General features: G+C 59.8%; 1 protein-coding gene across 3 annotated transcripts; it reads left to right on the forward strand.

Annotated features, from left to right (window-relative positions):
• Positions 1 to 66: 66 nt before the first annotated feature.
• Positions 67 to 20915, forward strand: PGAP2 (post-GPI attachment to proteins 2). Of its 3 annotated transcripts, none has more exons than XM_063328421.1 (6): positions 70 to 239; positions 2426 to 2600; positions 5198 to 5450; positions 9648 to 9742; positions 18696 to 18804; positions 19099 to 19381. In XM_063328421.1, the coding sequence occupies exons 2-6, from the start codon at positions 2436 to 2438 to the stop codon at positions 19227 to 19229; spliced, it is 753 nt and encodes a 250-aa protein (XP_063184491.1). In that variant the 5' UTR covers positions 70 to 239; positions 2426 to 2435; the 3' UTR covers positions 19230 to 19381. The 3 variants fall into 3 exon arrangements, with proteins under 3 accessions (XP_063184474.1, XP_063184491.1, XP_063184481.1); XM_063328411.1 differs by having other exon boundaries at positions 72 to 239; positions 9648 to 9754; XM_063328404.1 differs by lacking the exon at positions 9648 to 9742 and having other exon boundaries at positions 67 to 239; positions 19099 to 20915.
• Positions 20916 to 21676: the final 761 nt, after the last annotated feature.

Below are 21676 nucleotides of genomic sequence, written 5' to 3' on the forward strand. Positions count from 1 at the left end.
GTGGGGCCGAGAGCCTTAAAGGGCCCATGACGGGACGCTGGGGTGGTTTGGGCGGCAGGGGGAGCCCCTGAGGGGGCCCGGACGCGGCTGTGGAGCAGCAAGGCCCGGGCGGGGGAAGGCCTGTCCGCGGCGGCAGGAAGGGGCGGGCGGCGGCAGGAGGAGAAGGAGGAGGAAGGGGAGCAGGAGGCGTGGCAGCGGTGCCGGGCCGGGGCATGGAGCAGCGCGGAGGGGGCTGAGCGGTGCGGGGCTGGGGAAGAAGTGGGGTTCCGGGGTGGAGGGTGGGGCGCAGGACTGTGAGGTCCTGGGGGTCTCGGGGGGGGGACCCGCAGGGGGGGGGGTCTCTGGGGTGGGGGTACCCGGGGGCGTGTGTCACGAACTGTGAGGTCTCGGAATAGGGAGTGGTTCGGGGGATTATGGGGTGCCCGGGGGGGGTGATGTTATGGAGGGGGGTGGGGGGGATCTGGGGGGGTCTCTGGGGGATGTGGGGTACCCGGGCGGGGGGGTGTGTGTCACAGCACTGTGAGATCCCTGGGGGGGTTTTCTGGGGTGGTGTGGGGTGCCTGTGGGGGGTGTGATGTTTTGGAGGGGGTTATGTGGTACCTGGAGGGGGGGGGGGTCTCTGGGGGATGTGGGGTACCCAGGGGGGTCACAGCACTGTGAGATCCCCAGAGGATGTGTCTGGGGGGGTTCTCTGCGGGGTGGTGGGCCCTCTGGTGCAGGGCAGGCTTGGGGCTGTTTGGCATGTGTTCAGATTTGCTTTTTTTTATTTGCCTCCTTTGGGCAAGACCCTTGTGAGAAGGGTTATCCCCTTTTTGGGGATGGCGGGGACACTGTGCCCCCCTCGCTGCGAGGCTGTCCCCCATGGATGTCCCCAGGCCCCAGACGTCCCCGTGACATGGTGTGTGGCGTGTCCCTGCAGCTGAGCCTCCCCTTCAGGGTGCCCTGTGTCCCCTCCCAGCCCAGGCCTTGCTCTTTGGGCAGCTCTGACAGACCTGCCCTGCCCTTCAGGGGCGTCCCCTCGGGGCTGGGGGCTCTACTGGGGGCACATCCCAGGGATGCCAGCCTGGGCTGGCCGGGGGATCCCACTCCCCCTGCACCTCGGCCCAGTGTGCTGCAGTCCCGGCCCCAAAGGGCCCCAGCAGAACTAGGATGGAGCTGCCCTTTCGCTTTGCTTTCATCCTGCAAATAAATCCCGCCCTCCGCAGCAGCCCATAAAGCAGCAGCGCAGTCCAGGCGAGGGGGCTGAGCTGCATTTTCCATATCCCTTTTGGTGCTCAGGTGCCACAGCGCTGGCGGGGACCATCCCTGCGCCGATGGGGTGCCTTATGGTGCTGGAGGAGGGGAGGTGGCCGCGCTGCCCTGGGGCAGCTGCCCAGACTGCTGCCCTCCCTGGTAACTGGCTTCTGTGGGATTGTCTGTCAATCGGATTTGTGCTGGAACCAGAACGGTGTGTGAGGTGAGGCAGGGACACCCAAACTGTTCACTCAGAGCAGAACGTCGCAGCCCCTCCTTTGGGCTGCTCCGTGCCCTTTGTCCCCAGGTGGGGGGAGCCTGCTGTGACAGGAGATGTCGGAGCCAGGTGTGACGGGAGGAGAGCCCAAAGGAAGACGCTTGTGATGGTGGGGACAGATTTAATGTGGCTTTAACTCCGGTGGTCTGAGGGCAGCTGGGCTGCGGCCAAGGGCGTGTGGGAAGGTTAAAGGATGAAGAGCTGTGGCTGAGGGCGAGAGGGCAGCCAGTGAGTGTCAGGATGGAGCTGGTGGAGAGCCCTGAGCCAGAGACGGGCTGCCAGGCTTGATGAATCACTTGTCCCGGCTTGCCCAACCTGATAAGCAACAGCTGCATTGTTGTGCAAGGTGTGGGACTTGCAAGGTCCTGATCCTGCAGCCGGAGTCTTGCCTGTAGAAGTGCTGAGCACTTGGCTGGGATGGCGCTGGTGGCAGCGGAGTGAGGACAATGCCGGGGGTGGTTGGGGGTGTGCTGGAGGAGATGCAGCAGGCAGCACACAGCACTCTGGCTGTGTCAGCGCTGTCCTGTGCGGCGGCGGCTCTGAACGCAGCCCGGGAACGGTCTGGATGGACGTAGCCCTGCCGAAAAGAGCTCACGTGCCCTTCCAGCCCCATCGGTCTCACGGTCTGCAGCACAGCTCGGCTGTCCCACTGCCCGCACATCCTGCTGCCTGCTCCTCCCTGCTGCTCGGACCCTGCTTGCTGTTATACACGAGTCTCAGGCTTCCTGTGTCTCCAGGACAGTGCTTTCGGCCGCCTGTCCTTGGTGCCCACCCTAGGGCTGCGCGGCCATTAAACACGGGTGTGAGAGGCCGCCTCTGCCAGCTGTGTGTGTGCATCCCTGCCCAGGGCTGTTTGGGGCTGGACCTTGCAGGAGGACAGACAATCCCCATCAAACATTTGCTTGTTGTTTTCAGGTCCGTCAAGATGTTACAAGTACCGCTGCCCCTGGATCGAGATGGGATTCTCTTCCGGCTCCGTTTTACCACGCTGGCCGTTGGGACTGTGTTTTGCCCACTCTTCGGATTCCTTTTCTGTGTGATCTGGTCTCTGCTGTTCCACTTCCAGGAGACGACAGCGACCCACTGCGGGGTAAGCGAATCTCACAGCAAAATGCAAAGTCCTCCGAGGTGGCAGCTGCTTGGCTGGGTCAGCAGAGGGGTGGCAGGGCTCCTCTCTTTCTCTGGGCTTTCCCACCAGATGTAGAGTGGAGTTGATGGTTGGACTCGATGTTCCCAAAGGTCTTTTCCAACCTAAATGATTCTATGATTCTATGTGTTATGGGCTCTTGAACAAGCTGCTTTATTGAGCTGCTGGAGCATGTCCAGAGAAGGGCAACGGAGCTGGTGAGGGGTCTGGAGCACAAGTCTGGTGAGGAGCGGCTGAGGGAGCTGGGGGTGTTCAGCCTGGAGAAAAGGAGGCTGAGGGGAGACCTTCTCGCTCCCTGCAGCTCTCTGAAAGGAGGGGGTAGGCAGTGGGGGTCGGTCTCTTCTCCCAAGGAACAGGCCATGGGACAAGAGGAAACAGCCTCAAGTTGCACCAGGATGGATATTAGGAAAACTTTTTACACTCAAAGGGTTATTAAACATTGGACCAGGCTGCCCAGGGCAGTGTTGGAGTCACCATCCCTGGAGGGATTTACAAGCCGGGCAGACGTGGTGCTGAGGGACACGGGTTAGCGGTGGGTTTGTCAGTGTTGGGTTGATGGTTGGACTCGATGATCTGAAAGGTCCCTTCCAACCTAGAACCATTCTGTGGTTCTATGATTTTATTGTACTTGTGATACCTCAGGATTGGCAGATGAGGGTTTGGCTTTTCAAAAGGGACATAGGGAAATACAGACTGGTCAGGCTGGTGTCTGTACCGAGCACACTGATGATGATTATGATAAGGAATAAATCTGGTGAGGCTATAGATAAGTATATTGTCTTGTGGAAGAGTTAGCCCAGCTTTTATAAAAGGAATTGCTGCCCCTCAGATCCGCTAGAGTTCTTCAGAGGAGTCACAAGCACATGCCTGGGGAGCTTGGGTTGAGGGTGACCGCCTGGATTTCCAAAAGGGACCAGATGAGGTTCCTCCCCAGGGCTTTCAAGCAGCTGTGGCACAAGTGTGGATAAGCACACATAAGTGTGGATGACTAGGGGATTGGAACACCTCTCTGATGAAGAAAGGCTGAGGGACTTGGGTCTCTTTGGTCTGGAAAAAAGACGACTGAAGGGGGATCTTATCAACGTGTAGAAATACGGAAAGGGGGGGTGTCAGGAGGATGGGGCCAGGCTCTTTTCAGTGGTGCCCAGCAACAGGACAAGAGGTAACAGGCACAAACTTGAGCATAGGAAGTTCCACCTCAACATGAGGAGGAACTTCTTTGCTGTGAGGGCAGCAGAGCCCTGGCACAGGCTGCCCAGAGAGGTGGTGGAGTCTCCGTCTCTGGAGACATTCCAAACCCACCTGGATGCGTTCCTGTGCAACCTGCTCTGGGTGACCCTGCTCTGGCAGGAGGAGTGGGACTGGATGGTCTCCAGAGGTCCCTTCCAACTCCCACCATTCTGTGATTCTGTGAAGCATCCGGTTACAGCCTGGGAACAGAGGGCAGGAGTAGGTGGCCATTCTCACAGCAGCAGGAGATGACCCCAGTGTTTTTTGGGGGTCTGTGTTGTTCCTCATGCCCATACACAGTGGGGTGACACAGGCCAATGGTGATGCCGGGGTCCTGGAGCAGGGAGGGTGGCACAGGCTGCTGAGGGAATAATGGAGCAATGAAATGCCAGGGCAGTTCGATTTGGAGAAATAAGGTATGTGCACACACAGGGTGCTTTTGTGTCCCCTCCTCATGACTCGGGTGTATGGCACAGGCAGCGAGGATGCTCAGAGGTGTCAGGCATCTCCTGTTCCTGGGGTGATGAAGGGAGGGCACTTTGGCTGTGCATGGGAAGAGACGATGGGCTGAGAGCAGGGAGAGGTGAGACAGAGACCTCTGAGGTTGTGGCTGGCCTGGCGAGGGCAGGCCGGGATCCACTGCACCCCTCTGCCAGCATGAGGAGTAGGGGACGCTGTATGGAGGTGGCAGGTTCAAGGCAACCACAAAGGAGCTGGTTCCTCAAGCAGAGAGGAGCCGATCTGGGGAAAGCTTCTCCGCGGGATACTGGGGATGCAGAGTTCTGTCCAGGGGAGACTGAGCAGGATCATGGAAGAGTGGATTACCTGCTGTATAGTGACACAGCTGGCTGGGGAAGTCCCCAAGCTGTGAAACTCTGGAGGTCAGGAGTTTATTCTGGGGCTGTATTGATGGTTTTCCTGCTTTTATGTTCCTCCCTGAACACTGTCTTTGCCTGCTCTTGCTGTCAGCTCTTTCCATTAGAGTTGGGCTAACAAAACTGTGCACCCTCCCCTCCTCTCTCCCCAAACCTGGAGGTAAAGAACACATGGGGGACCACCACTAAATAAAGTATAAAGCAAAGAAACCCAAGCAGGACCCTGAGCAGGGCATCCCTGCACCTGGGGACTGTCCCGGCAGAGCTGGGGGCTGCATGGTCCTGGGGGATGAAACAGGGTTGTTGCTGTGTTACGTTCCCTGGCTTTTGAAACAGGAATAAGCTTATTTAGGAAAAAAACAGAACAGTTTTAGTCTTGGAGAGCTATAAATATGATGATGTGACACTCTCCCCATGAGCCTGTCTTTCTTGCAGGTCCCTAACTACCTCCCCTCCATCAGCGCTGCTATCGGAGGTGAGACCCCCCAGCGCTACGTCTGGCGCCTCTGCATCGGCCTCCACTCGGCTCCCCGCTTCCTGGTGGCGGTCGCCTACTGGAACCACTACCAGAGCTGCCACTGCTCGCACCCGCGCTACCTGCGCTTGTGCCACTTCAACCTGCTGCTCAACCTGCTGGAAAACTTCGCCCTCCTTATTCTGACATATGTGTCCTCGTCTGAAAACTATGGTAGGTGTCTCCTCCCACGCTCTGTGCTCGCCGGCATGCCGGCAGGCTTATTCGCAGCTGCGCAGGCTTTGCAGAGCTCCGCTTCGCGCCAGTGTTTTGGAAGGAGTCAGTTTGGAGGGGAAAAAAATGTAGGTAAATTAAAAAAAAAAAAAGTTCTATTAAAATTAGTATTTATAGAGCAAAGTTATGTCCAGAATGTGCAAATAGCCCTGTTCTCAAAGTTTTTGGTTGCTGATAATTGGCTGAAATCATAGACTGAATTTTTGTATCGAGCCTAGGATGAGATTTTAGTGCTTGGTTCCCACTTGTGTGCCGAGGCCACACTGAACGCACGTCACCACAGCTGAGCGAGGGCAGGTTAGTGCTTGTCCCTGCTATCCACTCTGTCTCTGCTGCTGAGCTCTGGCTTTGGCTCTGAGCTGGCTTCCAGCCCACGCTCTCTTCCAGCTGCGTTATAAATTCCCTCCCACAAAATTGTGTGGGTAAAATTTCCCATGTTGACCTGAAAACAAAATCAGAATTTTTCAGGTTGAATCAGTGTGTGGAAAATACAGTCACGATAGGTTGGGAAATGCCCTTCTCTCGCACGGTCTCATCTGAAATGAATTTATGTGCCAGTGATGACATCCAGCTGCTGTTTAATCCTGAGATCTGGAGGAGGCACCGAGGGTTGACTTGAGAGGACTCAAATCCACGAGCCAGCAAGGTGGTGCTCTTGCAGTGGAAACAAACCCGGTTCTGGGACTTGTCAGCGGGAGAGTCGTGTGTTGGCTGTCCCTGCACACAAGTTTGAGGGTGATGATGGTGGGTATTGTATCCAGCTGTGGGACCGCACCAGAGGATGTAGTCACAAAGTCTCGTAAAGAGAGAGGCCAGGCCAGAGCTCTGAGAAGGTTTGGAGCGGTGCTGGTGAGGGGAGGCTGTCAGAAGAGGGATTGTCTCCTTGCAGCTGGGGAGGTGAGACCGGGGAGGTGGGAACGCAGCTGATCTTAGCCTGGAGAAAAGGAGACTAAAGAGGAGGACCTTCTCACTCTATACAACTTCCTGAAAGGAGGGTGTAGCCGGGGGGGGGGGGGGTGTTGGTCTTTTCTCCCAAGGAACAGGCGATGGGACAAGAGGAAATGGCCTCAAGTTGCACCAGGGGAGGGTTAGGATGGATATTAGGAAAACTTTGCACTGAAAGGGTTGTCAAGCATTGGACCAGGCTGCCCAGGGCAGTGTTGGAGTCACCATCCCTGGAGGGATTTAAAAGCCGGGCAGACGTGGTGCTGAGGGACACGGGTTAGCGATGGGTTTGTCAGTGTTGGGTTAACTGTTGGACTTGGTGATCTTGAAGGTCTTTTCCAACCTAAATGATTCAATGATTCTATGTTTTTGTACTGAGAGTATCTTCATACACACAATGGGTGAGGAATACCAGCTCTCGAAAGGCGGGGATCGGGAATCATAGAATGTGTTGGGTTGGAAGGGACCTTTAAAGGTCATCTAGTCCCACCCCCCTGCAATAAGCAGGGACGTCTTCAATTAGATCACATTGCTCAGGGGAGGCTTGCGACTGCTTAGAGCAACAAACTGGAAATGGGCCATGGCCATGGGAGTCCTCCAGGAAGGCTGGGAAGGTGCCTGTGGGGCTGAGGGGTCCAGCCCCACTGCAGAGGACCAGGAGGATGATTTCTGAGGCTCGCCCCAACCCGCCACTGCCATCGGAGCAGGGTGTTGTGCTGAAGCACAGAGCAGTGCAGGCGCTGTCAGGATTCCCTATCACAACGGGTGTTTGGAGACGTTGCATCTTGCATCCCAAAGCGACGGGCTGTCTGGGAAAACAGGCACACGAGTTCGGGAGCCCCAGCAGCTGACGGCGCTCTGCGCACGCTGCTTGTTTTCCTGCTCACAGATGCTTCTGTCTCTCACAGTGCAGAGATTATTGCCCTTCTGCTCACCTGCCCAATGCTCGGGAGCTGTGCCCAGAGCTGTCCGTGCCGGTGCCTGTCACCGGCGCGTTGGCTGTCGGTGTGATGAAGCTTCCCACCGTTTGGGTGCCCACTGGCTTCCACTTCACCAGTACTCCTGGTGGCTTCAGAGCTGTGGTGTCCTGAGCAGAGTCCAAGGGCCTCCCCAGCCTTTAGGGTGAGGATGGGAATCCATAGTGGAGCCTGGTGATCTGGGATGGGGTTATGGTTTGAGAAACCCAGCACGATTTATTGACCTTTAGACAATTATTCTGTCACCTGATGACTCCTCCCCACCCAGGAAGGGGAATTGAGGAAAACAAGGAAACACGAGGCTTGAAATATAAATAGATTTAATAGGATAAGACTAAATAATTAACAATAATACTAAAGAACCGGTATTGATCCCGATATAAGATACACAAGGATTATACTCAGCCAATTATCAGCAGGAAGCCGTGCACTCCCAGCAGGGGACAGCAAATGTGGGACACTGCGAGCGCTGCGGCTTTGGGAGGAAGGGGAGGGCTCAGGGCTCTGGCACCGGGGCAAGGAGTTCTCTGGACCGCTGCCATCAAGGGAGAGAGAGACTCCACAGCAAACTTCCTAATTTATATTGAATGTGCTGTTCATGGTATGAAATAGTCCTGTTGGCAGCTTGGGTCAAGTGCCTGGGTCTCCCTCCTCATCCCCACAGCTGGCAAGGCTCGAAAACACCGAGACCTTGAATCCCACATAGTCTAGCTGGCTATAAAGGAAATATTTTCCCAAATTCAGACACTGGAGTCTTCTAGAAGTGAGGTTTTCCCAAGTATTAGAATAGAAGTTAGTCCTGTATCACTCAAACATGAACCTGCAGCTGATGGAGGTCTGTGGTCCAGGGGATGCTTCTGTCCAGCTCACCTTCCTTGTCTCCCGCCAGCAGTCCCTGTTGCCCACAGTGTGGCATCCCGTTGCCACCCCGCCTGCCTCTGCCGCTGTCCCCAGCTGCCCCCGCCATGGCAGGGGAATGTGGACTGACCGTGGGGCTTCTCTCATGCATCAGGGCTTAGAAATTCAGGGCTCTTTTGGGGTTTGGATTCCTCAAAGCGTGTTGTCACCCGAATAGCTCTGCCTGCGCCTCATTTCGTGGCCGATGGCTCTGCTCGGCTTGTGCAGAGCTTTGTGAGGAGGAGACTGAAGTGTGGCAGAGTGGCTGGGCCAAAGCCGCACTGAGAGCTGAGGCTAACCCAGTTTTCTCAGATCCTTATTACAGACTAATCTCAGGTTTGCGGGGAAAGTTTCAGACCTTAGCTGCCATGCTGAGATGAGAACGGGCTCAGGCTAATCATCTCTGCAGGACATGGCTCGCGTCTTCACCTCTAACAGCTGCCTTTACCGTCACTCCTCGCGTGGTTTCCCTTCCCCTGGAATGGAGATGGGAAGCAGGGAAGATCATTTCTTACGTTCAGGTGGTTGGGAATTCAGCCTGTGGTTCAGTGCCTGGAGAAGAGGCTGGGAAACTCTTTTAAATACAAGCACTCGTGTGAAAATAACTCACCTGAAGCTGCATGGGCTTTGTGTGTGGCTTCGGGGTTTCGTGAGCTGCTCTGGCTTAGTGCTGCTGCAGCTGCATTTCCAGCCGGACCCTAAATCTCTGCTAGTTCAGTGACACACAGGATGGCCTCGGGGCTGGTGATGATGCTGATGACAACTGTTAATTGGCAGGTAAATAACGCAGGAGGCCAGAAGATGGCTCTTTGTGGATCTTGGACTGGCTCACTCTGCAAACCACCCTCCGTGCCTCAGTTTCCCCATCCCTAGAACACTAGTGGTGATGCTGAGCTGCTCTCGAGGGTGCCTGAGGTTTTACAGCCATGTGAAGCAATGGAGACTCTCGGACCAGGTGCCAGAGCACATAAACACCCTCCTGGCACCTTTGGGATAAGTCTTCCAGCAACTTGCATTCCTCTCCAGCCCCGGGCTTACAGGGGGCTGAGGCACACATGAGCAGCTTTGTCATTAAATCCTCCTTCCCCTTCTCTGCGTGGGCGCAGGGGGTGTGGAGCCGTGCTGTGCCTGTCTCCTGCAAAGACCCTGGTCCCCGGACTGCTCCTCGTGCTGGGAGACAGCACCTCCTGGGTGCTGGGACTCCCAGCAGGACTGCATCCCGCAGAAAGCAGTCCCTCACCCTCCCAAAGCCTGCCCCGCGTCCCCTTTCTGCTCTTGGCTCAGATTTAACAGGAAACCTGTTGTCTTGTTGATTCAGCAATCCACGAAAATGCCTTCATCGTCTTTATCACGTCGGCTCTGGGCCACATGCTCCTGACGTGCATCCTCTGGAGAATGACTAAGAAACACACAGTAAGTCCCGAGGTACAGAAACTTTCCTTTCTTCTCTCTGTGCAGTGCTGGGGAGGGGGCTCTTGGCTGGCGGCGGAGGGCTTCGGCTGTCGCTCGCTTGTGAAATACCCGTGACCGGGTGCTAAAGGAGTTACCACCACCAGGTGAAACTGGCAAATGTGGTCACCAAAATTCATGGTTTAGCAAAACAAAGTGGGGAGGAATCTTTTAATTTCTGGTTTTCACTTAGAACTGACATTTGAAAACCACCCCGTTAGTGTCCCTGTGGGGTTGGGTTTGCTGGCCCCTTCTCCTTGCCTGAGGATGCCTGTTTCTGAGCTGAAATTGGCTTCTCTGGGCTGGGGAACCAGGAACGTGCTGGTCTGACAAACTGGGAATGCAGCGGGTGTTGTGTTATCCCTTTCCCTCAGGAATCACTGCACTGAGCAACCTGGCTGTGGGTCTTGTTCTCTGTGAGGGGGCCAGGGGGCTCAGGGACCCACCGGCTGGGCAGTGGGTCAGGCAGAGGGTCCCGCCAGGGCCTCCTGGCTCCATCCCCTGGATGCAGCTTTGGTTCCGTGCTGGTTCGTGGCATGGGTGCTGGACTGGGGGCACCGGCAAAGCCACAGGCAGACGGGGCAGGGCGTTCGGCTTTGAAACTGCGCATGCGAAAGCTGCTTCTGCGTGTGTGTGCCTCCTGTACACTCGGCTTTGCCTGGGTCTCTGGGCTCCCCGGACCTCTCTGTCCTTTGCTCCTCAGGGATGCGTCTCGCCCAGTCCAACCCTCACAGTCCCCAGTACTGTATGGGGAAGGGTCCCCAGGCTCCCTGAACTCTGTTGCCCCAGGAAGGTGATCGCTTTGCAAAGCAGAGACCTTCAGGGGGAACTGTTGGAGGTGTGTGCCCTTATCCCAGGGCTGGGAAGCTGGGGAGGGCTGGGAGGATGTCTCTCGGAAGGGCCCGTGTGCCGGGCAGGGTGGGTGCCAAGCGTGGGGTCTGCTTGAACGGTTACACAGTGCCTTGCTGAGGCTCCTGCTCCATCATGTCTGTTTATCATCCCCTTCCGGCAATTCACCAAGCCCGTCCCCTCGCTGGCTGGTTTCAGGGACCTGGAAAAGAAGCTTCCAGCAGTTGTTTGGCTGCAAGATTCCCTATGAAAGGGACTTTTGGAGATCCTGGGGTTCCCCTCTCTCTAGGAAGTGATGTGTTATCTCTGGTGACAGGGGGTAATGGGAGCTCAGCAGTCACTCCTTGTCAGCTCTCCTGCCGCTTCCTTTATTTATTTTGCCTTTTTGGGCTTGTCTTTTTTTTTTTTTTTCTTTTGTGGCACGGTGGCCGTGCCCTGGGCTGAGCTCTGAGCTTGCGCGCCCCAATGGTGATGGGTACATGTCGCTGTGTGTAGCAGGGACTGCGGGCAGAGAGATTGTGTGTAACGTGTCCCTGAACCATCAGGGCTGGGTTAGGGAGGATTCGGGATCGGGTCAGGGAGGTGAGCAGCTGGATACTAGAAAGCTTCTAGAAACCTTCTCTTCTCCAGGCTGAACAACCCCAACTCTCTCAGCCTGTCTTCATTGGTCCCCTCCGAGGAGGTGTTGGACACAGCACATCCCTGGGTGGAAGTGCAGGGGGGTGCAGCGATGCCCTGGCTGAACGTGCCACCATACAGCATGGTGCCACCACCTGGCATGGCTTCCTCCTCCCATGCTGGAAAAGCCCTGCTGAAGGAGGGGAGCTGCCTGGAGGGGTGCATGGCTAACCATGCATGGTTTCTCCCCCTCTACTCCACTCTCGTGAGACCCCACCTGGAGTACTGCATCCAATTCTGGAGCCCCTACTACAAGGGAGATGTGGACATGCTGGAACGTGTCCAGAGAAGGGCCACGAGGATGATCAGAGGGCTGGAGCACCTCTCCTGTGAGGACAGACTGAGAGAGTTGGGGTTGTTCAGTCTGGAGAAAAGAAGGCTCCGAGGAGACCTTCTAGTGGCCTACCAGTTTCTTAAGGGGGCCTACAAGAAAGCTGGGGAGGGACTTTTTAGGATGTCGGGGAATGGTGGGACTAGAGGGAATGGATTAAAACTAGAGATGGGTCAATTCAGACTGGACGTTAGGAAGAGGTTCTTCACCATGAGGGTGGTGAGACACTGGAACAGGTTGCCCAGAGAGGTGGTGGAAGCCCCATCTCTGGAAGTTTTTAAGGCCAGGCTGGATGGGGCTCTGAGCAACCTGATCTAGTGGGAGGTGTCCCTGCCCATGGTGGGGGGGTTGGAACTAGATGATCTTTAAGGTTCCTTCCAACCCTAACAATTCTATGATTCTATGCCCCCCCCCCCCCCCCGCCCCAAAGCCGGGTGTCTCCCCGCGGAGAAAGGACCCCTTTGGGGCCAGCCCTGTCCTGGAGCTGGGGCTCGTCCTGCCCTGCACCAGCTCCCTGCGGGGCTGCGTGTCGGCAGGTGGAGCTGTTGCCCAGGGAGCGAGGGTGACGCGCCGGTTCCTCTGCGGAGGAGAGCGCGGCTGCGGCAGGGCCGCCAGGTTGGAAGTGTCTGGACGAAGCAGGCGCAGGGCTCGACCCGCGGCTGCGGGCGGCATCCTTTGATAAGCGGGCGGTCCCCCTTATCGTCCCTCTGCAGATCTGCCTTGTCGCTCCATCGCTGTCCCGTGATGGGCCAGTTGGGTTCCTGCTGTGAATCGCTCCCACGGGACCACGACTCCTCCGGGCAGGGTCTCCTGGGGCTCATCCTGCTGTTGGGGTTCCTTGGGCTGCATGACGGCTTCTCAAGGCCAGTGTGGCCACCACTGGGCTTGGCCTGGCTCCGGCAGCCCCCCGCGGCTTGCCTGGCTTGGCAGAGGAGGGGCGGCGGGGCTCACGAGGCCGTGGCGAGCGCGGTGCCGCCGCCACATCCTCCTCGCCCCAAGCTCAGCGGCTGGTGGGAACTGCCGGCCTCAGCAGGAGCAGGGAGAAGTTGGGCAGTGCCTGCTGAGCTGGCCAGGCCAGAGGCTCACGAGGCACAAGTGATGTCTTCGTGTGGGTCATGGCATCTCGGGGCCGGATTGCGGTTCCACTTGTGTTGGTTGTGGGGGCTTTTCATTCACCTTTGCTACCCCCGGCCCTGGAGCCGGCGGTGGCAGGAGGGAACGGGTGAGGGGGACAACTTGGGTTGCAGTGTCCTTTCCTTCCCTCCTCTTCAGCAGAGGAAGCCACTGAGGATCCCCAGTGGGGGGGTTCAGGTTCTCCAGGGGCAAACCTGGGACTGTCTTCAGGGCAAACTCCATGCGAGGAGCTGGAAGGCTGGACCTGGCCTTCCTCCTGCTCGCTCCAGCGGAGGGAGCTGGGGGTCTGTGCAGAGCCCCCTCAGGGACCCACGCCAGGGCTGGGGAGGTAGGATGGGGTCAGCAGAGCCCTTCTCAAGTCCCGTGTCTGGCACCACATTTTTAGTGCTGCTGGAGGGGGCGAAGCTCCCCAGGTTTGCCGGAGTTTCGGCGCGTGAGTGACAGGAATCGGTCTTGCAAAAGCCTCATGTTCGTCGGGGCTCGTGTTGCAACTGCCTTTCTGCAAGGGCAGGAAGGTGCTGGGGAACTTGTTTGTAATGGGGAAGTACAGAGTGTTTTCAGTTGCAAGGTGGCAAATGGTGAGAGAAAGGAAAATAAAGCTCTGCAGGAGGGAAGAAAAGAGAAAGCAGGCTGAGAGGAGGAGGGGAAAGGGCAAAACAGAGAAGAGAGCTGAGGGGAAAAAGGGAAATGGAGCCAGAGAGCCGCCAGCTACGGACTGATCATAGCGGCAGCACACCCAGCCCTTGGTGCTTGCCTGTGGCTGGTATGGCATTGCCCTCCCTGCCTGGCATGTCTGCAGTCTCTCTCTGCTCCTGTCCAGCTGCGCGCCCTTTAAAACCCTCCTTCACAGCTGGCTCTGGCACAGCGAAGGCAATGAGCGACGCAGCCGAGCAGAGCAGTTTCACTTCTTCTTTGCAAACATATTTCTCCCCTGCCCGAGTGCCTGGAGTCACTAGTGGCTGCATTTCGGCTGGGAGACACGCATGCACGCACGTGGCGGCCACCGGGCTGGCTCCATCAGGGCCATCAGTGGAGCCAGGTCCCCCTGTGCCACCGGTGCTCCCTAGGGCATGCAGGCTGAGCCTGGACCCAGGCTGGCGGCTTCTGGAAAGCACCTCGTGCAATGGGTGCAACGGCAGAGGTGCTGCTCAGGTGCAAACCCCGGCTGCGTGAGCACAGGGAGAGCGACCAGCACCTGGCCGGCATGCGCCCTGCTCGCTCCGCTGCTGCTCCTGTCCCCCTCAGTGCTGGCAAAGCTGCTTTTGCTCACAATGCCAGAGCAGGACAGCTGAGCTGAGTCTCCAGCTGCTGCTGGAGCCCTGCGGAGAGTACCACAAACGGCGGTCGGTGAACAGGCATGGTTTCAGCCTGGCTCCTTGGTAGCACTGTCGCCTCTCCGGCAGCCCGTGGGGGCGGTGGCGGCAGCTCACACAAGCCCTCTATAAATATGCCGGTGCTGAGCTCTCGGTGCTGGGGCAGTTTGTTGTCAGGTTCACCACAGGGGAGCCAGAAATGCTCGAGGGGGAGCTGGGACTGATGTGCGGCACGTAGCCTCGAGGGTGATGCTTGTCCCCTGGGAAGGGATGACTCCAGGAGCAGAGCCACTGCCTGGGAGATCCCAGGAGAGCATAGCTGTTGCGTTTGGAATTAATGTCATTTTGCCATTCCATTCCCTGTCCCCATCAGGAACTGGGGTGTGAACTCTGCGAGGTCCCTCTTCTTCCTCTCCGGAGGCAGTGGAAGAAGCAGGAGGCTCCGTGCCTCCTTGCTGGTGTTTCCTACCCGCTGCTCACAGCAGCTGCCCTCCAGCCCTTGGAGCTGGGTTTGCGGGGCTGGGGGCTCCTCCCGGCAACAGGAAAAGAGACACCGGACGCCTTCCATGGGCTCAGAGCCACATGGGCCAGCGTCCCTGGCGCTGCAGGGCTATCCCCATGGGGCTGCGTTGGTGCAGCCGGAATCTCCTCCTCTCCCCAGTCATCTGGGCTCCTGCTCCTGACTCACCTTTGTGTGCACGGGGAATGTGCCTCAGCTCAAAGCCTGCAAGCTGACGGACTAAATATAATTAGCCTGTGGTTTTCTAGGCCAGACATGTGTCCGGCTATGGAGGCCTGGCTCGGGGAGGAGGCTGCGTGAAACTGGAGTGGTTTGCAGGGGATGCCAGGTGCCCTGGTTTGTCTTGCCAGGAGGAAATTGCGAAGCCAGGGTTGGCAGCTGAGCATTGCCAGCTGCAGCTGCACCAGCCCAGCAGCCCCAGCAAGGGCTGGGGGGAGCCTGACGCCGCCTGAGCTTGGAGCAACCCGACTCTGGGTGGCTGATGCCTGCTGCACCACGGTGCCAGGCATGGGAGTGCCCCGGCATCACCCCTCTGCCCCAGCCCTGCAGGGGAGCAGGTTCTGTACTGCCCGGTGCTGGGTCAGGCGTAGGGTCAGGGTTAGTCCTGGGGTCAGGGGTCTTCCTTCCCGGGGAAGGAGGGGTGCACCACTCTCCCCCTGGGTTTGCCAGGCTGTAAGACCATCCTCCCTGCCTCAGTGTGTGTCCCACATCCTTGGGATTTTCTTGTCCCTCTTTTTCCTGGCAGGGAGATGGAGTGTGGGGGCTCCGACCTCCTGCTGGGCTACTTAGAGCTGCCAGCTCCCCTCCAAGGCACTAACCTGGGGGTCTCCTGCTGCAGGACCCCGGAGGGTGTCCCTGTAGGAGCAGCCACCCCGGTCTCACACTGCAGCACGCTGACCCTGCGTCTCTCGGGTCTCAGGGTGGAGAGGTGCCCTCTGTGCTCGCCCTCTGTGCTCGCCCTCTGCTTCTCCCTGGAGGGCCAGTCCCTGGGCTGGGCCCAGCCTGACCAAGGATTATAGAGATGACTGGCGAATTAGCTGTTAATCCCTAATGCCAGGGCACGTCCAGCTCAACCCAGTGCCCCAGCAGATTATACCTGCAGGGTGCCTGCTGCCAGCGGTGGGTCCCCAGGGGCGCTCGGAGGCTGGGAGGCAGCACATGTCGCCACAGATGCCCACGTTGCTTGAACAGAGGTTTCTCAGCAGCCACTGGCTTGAAATCTGTTACCGATTGTGGCTCCTCAGGGAAGGTCCCTGCAGCAGCGTGGGCAGCCTGAGCTGGATGCCCAGCCGTAGTAGGGAGGAGCATGGGGACCGCGGGGGGAGATGTGGGAGCTGCAGCGTTACCCCCTCTGCCCTGGGGCAGGAGGAAGAGGCGGCAGGAACCAGCCTGCCTGTGCTTCAGGCAGTGTGGCGGGGGCTCCGGGAGCTGCCAGTGCCCGATGGGGATGCGCTGCCTGTCCGCTTGCCAGCCTGGACTGTACCCACTGCCACCTTGCTGCTTCCCACAGCCCAGGCTTTGCTGGGGGTCCCCCACCGTGGCCCCTTGCAGCGCTCCTTGGGGACATCCCTGGAGGTTCAGCTGCCTGGTCACTGGGGGCCCCTTCTGAGGAATCTGGGGGTGCCTTAAATCCACTAGGAGCACCAGCCTCCTGCAGGGTGTGGATTCGGGGGCCGTGCAGCGTGATGCAGTGCTGTGCAGTGCAATGGGGTGCTGCGTGGTACAGTACAGTGGCGTGGCGCTGCACGGTGCGGTTCAGAGCTGCCCGGCGCCATGCAGTGCAGCACACTGCAGTGCCCCAGCGTGCAGTGCAGCGCCACGCAGTGCAGCGCAGCACGGTGCCATATGATGTGGTGCGGTGCTGTGCCGTATGAGATGATGCTGTGCGGTGCAGCACGGTACGATGCAGTGCCGTATGACAGGGTGGAGAGCAGCACGGTGCGACGTGGTGCTGTATGAGACAGTGTGGTGTGATGCAGTGCCGTATGATGCAGTGCAGTGCTGTGCAGTGCAACACAGTGCCGTGCGGTGCCGTATGATGCAGTGCAGTGCTGTGCAGCACAGCACGGTGCCGTGTGATGCAGTGCTGTGCAGCGCAGCACGGTGCCATGCAGTGCGGGGGAGCCCAGCGGGGAAGCGCGGCTCACCTTGCTGTCACGAGCGGGACGCAGCTGCCGCTTCGCAGCGCAACTGTTTCCGCTGCCGTGGGACCTGGAGGAAAACAAGGCTGTTTTGTGACTCGTTTTTCCGGTGTGAAACTTTACATAACGCCTCGGCCCCGGCCGCTCATTGTTATTTAACTCCTGGGTTGGCACCGCCGCACGCTCCACGCCGTGCCGCTGGCCCCGCACCCTCACAGCTCAGCACCCACCGCCTCTGGCTTCCTGGTGGGCAGGGGCTGTGGGCAGGGCTGCCTGCTTCAGAGGCTCCTGGGAGCCACTGGGGAAGGGGACCCTCCTCAGCCCGAGCGGGAAAGGACCGGCTCAGGCCCCGCGGGGCGGAGGCGGCGTTGGCCCCACGTCCCCATATGGCGAAGGCGACGGCGAGGCCGTCCTTCCTCTCTGGGTTTTCCTCCTTGCTGTGACCCGTTTGCGCTCGCGGGGCGACCAGCTCAGCCCGCCGGCGCGCTTTCCGGGGGGGTAATGGAAAGTTTGATGGGGCAATTTAAATTTTCCTTATTCTCAGCAGTCCCTGAAAATGGAGTTTTTGTCTCACGTGAAACGTCAGACGAGGGGGAAATTCCCCTCCCACCCAGAAACGGGAATAACAGCCTGTGTCTGGGCCCTCTGTGGCATCCCCGGCCCCTTTGTATGGGGCCGACCCCCTCCTTTCCAGCCCTCCCACCCCCATGCTGGCTGCCCTGCACTGGGGTGGAGACACTGGGGTCTCCCCTGTTCCTCCTTGGTGTCCAGCCAACGTTTGGGGTTCCCCTGCCATGGGGGCTCCCTGCTCACCCCAGGGCTTGCAGTTTCTTTCTCCGCGATGCTTAGCATGATGGGAGAAAGGCAGGAAGGGGGCAGGAGCTGGTACCCACCGTGGCTCCCAGGGGGGCCACAGCTTCCAGGGATGCTGGGGAGGGTGCAGATGGGGCGGTGGGTTGGGGGAGCCCACCGCAGGGACCAGGGCTGGCCCCCGGGCTGCCCCCTTTGCTGGGAGGGACAGACTCTGCCAGCACAGAAGCAGCAAGCTGTGCGCTGCTAGGGGCGTGGGGGGCGGCTGGCAGCAGCCTGTGCTCTGCTCCCGCCCATTGCCCTGTCGGAGATGGTGCTGGGGGGCAGGATGGGGCCTCCCCCAGTACCAGGGTGGCTTGTGTGTTGTCTCCAGCACGGTGCCCGCCCCGGCTGCCACCCCTTCATGTGGTTTCCTCCTCCCCAGCACAGTTGCGAGCGAGGGGGTGCAGCGCCGGCTGCCGCCGCCTGCGCACACTGGTGAATTCCCCGCACCGGGGCGGTTGGGCAGCGCCCGGGGGAGCTGGGGCCACCTGCAGCCGCCCCATCCACAGCCGGAGGATCTACCGTCTGGTAGAGCCGTTGGCCCGTCTTCGGGGAGCTGTGAGGGCCCCGTGTGCGTCCCGGCACCACCATGGGTGCTCCTGCCTCTGGGGTCAGCTGTGTTTGCTGGGGGCTGCGTGGCTTGTTGGTGTCAGATGGTGCTGGAGGTCCCTGCAGCTCCCGTCACCCCTCGGCTGCGGCAGCAAGTCCCGGGTGGGAGCTGGCCTTGGGGCTGCCTTGAGCCCTGCTCTGGAGAGCCCTGGCATCAGCTCGGTTTATCTCCGTGTAGGAGCGATCCTCCCGTGCGTCCCCAGGTCACAGCCCTGCCAAAGCAACTGCTGCAGCCCGTGGTCCTTCCCTGGGTGGCTGTGCCCAAGGAGCCTGGGTGCAGGGGGGCTCCCGGTGCCTGCAGGTGCCCTTGGGGCTGCGTGGCACCAGGGCAGAGCTTCCCTGGGGATGGGGGTCCAGCATCTCTGGCACCCGCAGTGGCAAGGGCTGAGCCCCTTGTGGCCTCAGCGTGTCCCTGCCGTGCTGGGCGAGAGGGACGGGGGAGGTACCAGGGACCAGACGGGTCTGTGACCCAGCTCTTGGCCTCTTCCAGGAGCGCAAGTCGTACAAGTGGAAGCAGCTGCTCTTCTTCTTCACCTTCATCACATTTGCGTTTGCCGTGTGCGTCTACTTCCACCACAACTGGTACTGTGGCCCCGGAGGTAAGGGGGCTGGGGCAGGGCTGTGGGATCCCTGCTGCCTGGCTGTGCCAGGGGGAATGTGCGTGGGGAAGGGGCCAGGGTGATGCCTTCCCTGTCAAATCCCGGCCAGAGGCCAGGAGAGCTCCTCCAGGGGGGATGGTGCCCTTCTTCTCCCTTCTCCCTCATGGGTTCAAGCAGGGGATGAGCCACTCACCCTGTGCCCTGCTCCCCAGGGAGGTGTCCCAGGAGACCCCCCCGGCTCCCGGGGCAGATCTCGCTGCAGATTCCCCTCACCAGCTGTGTTTCCTCCTCTAGTGTACACCATCTTCGCGTTCCTGGAGTACCTGGTTGTCCTCTCCAACATGGCCTTCCACATGACTGCCTTCTGGGACTTCGGCAACAAGGAGCTGGTGGTGAGCTCGCTGCTGGAGGACAAGCACTTCTAGCCTTCCACGGGCCGGTGCCAGGCAGGGGCTGCTCTTCCCCTGGGGGAGGCAGAGAAGCCCCTTCCCTCTCCTGCTGCCCCACGGCTGGGGCCAAGGTGTTTGCCGTGGAGCTGCTACAAGGATTGTCCTGGGGTCCTGGGCCCCACAAGTGTCTGTGCATGGTGCCTGGCTGCACCTGGAGCTCTCTTATGGGGGAGCTGGGGGCTCTTCCTGGGGACCCCTGAGGCCAGTACCCCCTGCCCTGGCTACCTGCTGGCTACCAGGATGGGCAGGAGGACAGAAGAGGGGGGCAGTTACCTGCTGCCTGTTTCTTTGGAGGATGCTCCAGGCAGAACAGAATTCTGCTTCCAGCATCAGGGCGTGGGGGGCCAGCCTTGCCCTGCCCTTGCATTGCCTGGGTGGTCTCATGGTTCCTCCTTCAGGCTGGGGGTCCTTGGCCACGGTCCTCAAAAAGGGGTCCTCTGCACCCAGACACGGAGTGGCCCAGAGCCTTGGCTTCTTTTGGAAAACCTTTGCTGTGGGGCTGGGGCAGAGCCGGGCCCACACTGCCGGGCTTGGGGCTGGGTCCCGGCTCCCTTCGAGCCCAGGGTGAGCGTGGGAGCGGCGGCCGGGGGCTGGTTCTGGGCACTGCTCTTCCCACCGGGGCTGGGGCAGGGTCCCATGTTGACGGGAGGGAAGCGCCTCCCACGGTGCTGTCCCATGCACCGGGCGCATGGGATGCTGAGAGCATCCACGCTCTCTCTCCTGCTCTGCCTTTCCCAGAAGCACCCCCCCCAGCAAGCAAAGGGTGCTCGCGGGGGGGTCGCGCCCCAGTTCCAGCCCAGTCTGGGGAGGAAGGGCGAGTGGGCTGGTACTGGAGGTCCTCGCTGTCATGGCACGGCTTCCCCTGTGCCCCAGGGCTTGAGCTGGGGCCTGCTGGCGTTCAGCGGTGCTGCCGCCCCGGGAGGAGGGCACTGGCAGTGACCCCCCATCTGCGGGCTCCGGCTGCCAGGGCACAGGGGGCTGGCATGGTGATGGTGCCATCAGGGTGGGAACTGGGTGCTGGCAGCGTCCCCAGGCTCCTCTGCTCCTCCTGCATCGCCAGGCCGGGCGGCACTGGTGGAAGGGGACCCGCTGCTGCTCTGGCTCGGAGGGGCTGTGGCCACGGGCCAGGAGGGCTCGGCTGCATCCCGCACAGGGAGGCACCGGGGAGCCGGTGCTGTGCGTGGAGAGCAGGGGGTCTCATTCCTGGAGCCTCTCTGGAAGAGGAATGGGCAGGGGGAGAGGGCTGAGCCTGTCGGCACCAGGGGCTGTCTGGAATTTGGGGAGCTCTGTGCTTGCCAGGGTGCACCCCGCATCACACTCGGCCGTGAAGGACCATGAGGTCCCTGCAACTGCCCTTCATGTGAATGCAGCTGCCACCAGCTGTCCCTTGGGATGTCCCAGTGCTTGTCCCTGCACTCCCGGGGCTTGGGCAGAGCCTCCTCCAGCAGGAGCCACAGCGCCCTGGCCAGTGGCCCTGGCTGAGCCAGGGCCGGGCTGGCCATCGAGTGGGTCCTGCCGCGTGCGTGTCCATCTGTGAGTGTCCCCACCACGCTGGGCCAGGCTCCATCCATCTGCCCCACCTGCATGCGTGTGGCGTGCTGTCCTCGGTGGCGTCTGCGCCTTGGTTTTGAGGTTGAAATAAAGCACTGAGTATTTTTGTGAGCTCTCAGCAAACTCTATGCCACGTCCACCCAGCCTGGCCAGCGCATGGCCCCGGCACGGCCAGTGGGTCCTGGCCCTTCCTGGGACGCCGGGACAGGGCGGGTCAGGGCTTTGGTGCAGGACGTGGACCCTGGGTGCTGGTGTGGGATGGAGATCCTGGGTGTTGAAGCCGGATTGAAGCTGGGGTGCAGAACATGGACCCTGGGGTGTGGGGTGCAGATCATTTAAGAACCTGATGAAGTTCAACAAGGATGAGTGTAAGGTCTCGCAGCTGGGAACACACAATCCCAGAGTGCAGCACGGGCTGGGATCTGCCCGGTTCGGGGGCAGCGCTGTGGGAAGGGCCCTGGGGGTCCTGGTGACACCAAGCTCAAGGTAAGCGAGCAGGGGGCTGCTGCGGCAGAGAAACCCAGCGGGACACTGGGCTGCATCGCCAAGGGCATCGCCAGCAGAGACAAAGAATCCTTGTCCCGCTCTGCTCAGCGCTCGCCAGGCCACACCTGGAACACGGGGCTCAGTTTCGGTCCCTGCTATGCAAAACAGCTGGGGCCAGGCTGGAGAAGGGCCAGGGAAGGGCCACCAAGACGATTCGGGGACATGGAAGCTGCCCCATGAGGGAAGGCCAGGGGAGCCGGGTGTGTTCAGCCATGAGAAAAGGCGGCTCAGGGGAGACCTGATCCCCACGTTCCGGTATTCAGAGGGTGGCTCCAGAGAAGACGGAGACTCCCTTTTTACAAGGGGTCACATGGAAAAGACGAGGG

The sequence above is a fragment of the Chroicocephalus ridibundus genome, chromosome 1 (genome assembly GCF_963924245.1).
Source record: "Chroicocephalus ridibundus chromosome 1, bChrRid1.1, whole genome shotgun sequence".
Lineage (NCBI taxonomy): Eukaryota > Metazoa > Chordata > Aves > Charadriiformes > Laridae > Chroicocephalus > Chroicocephalus ridibundus.

Coding starts and splice junctions, on each gene's coding strand:
- PGAP2 (XM_063328404.1), top strand. CDS start 2,436: ATGTTACAAGTACCGCTGCCCCTGGATCGAGATGGGATTCTCTTCCGG. Junction 2,601..5,197: donor CGACAGCGACCCACTGCGGG/GTAAGCGAATCT, acceptor TCTTTCTTGCAG/GTCCCTAACTACCTCCCCTC. Junction 5,451..18,695: donor GTCCTCGTCTGAAAACTATG/GTAGGTGTCTCC, acceptor GGCCTCTTCCAG/GAGCGCAAGTCGTACAAGTG.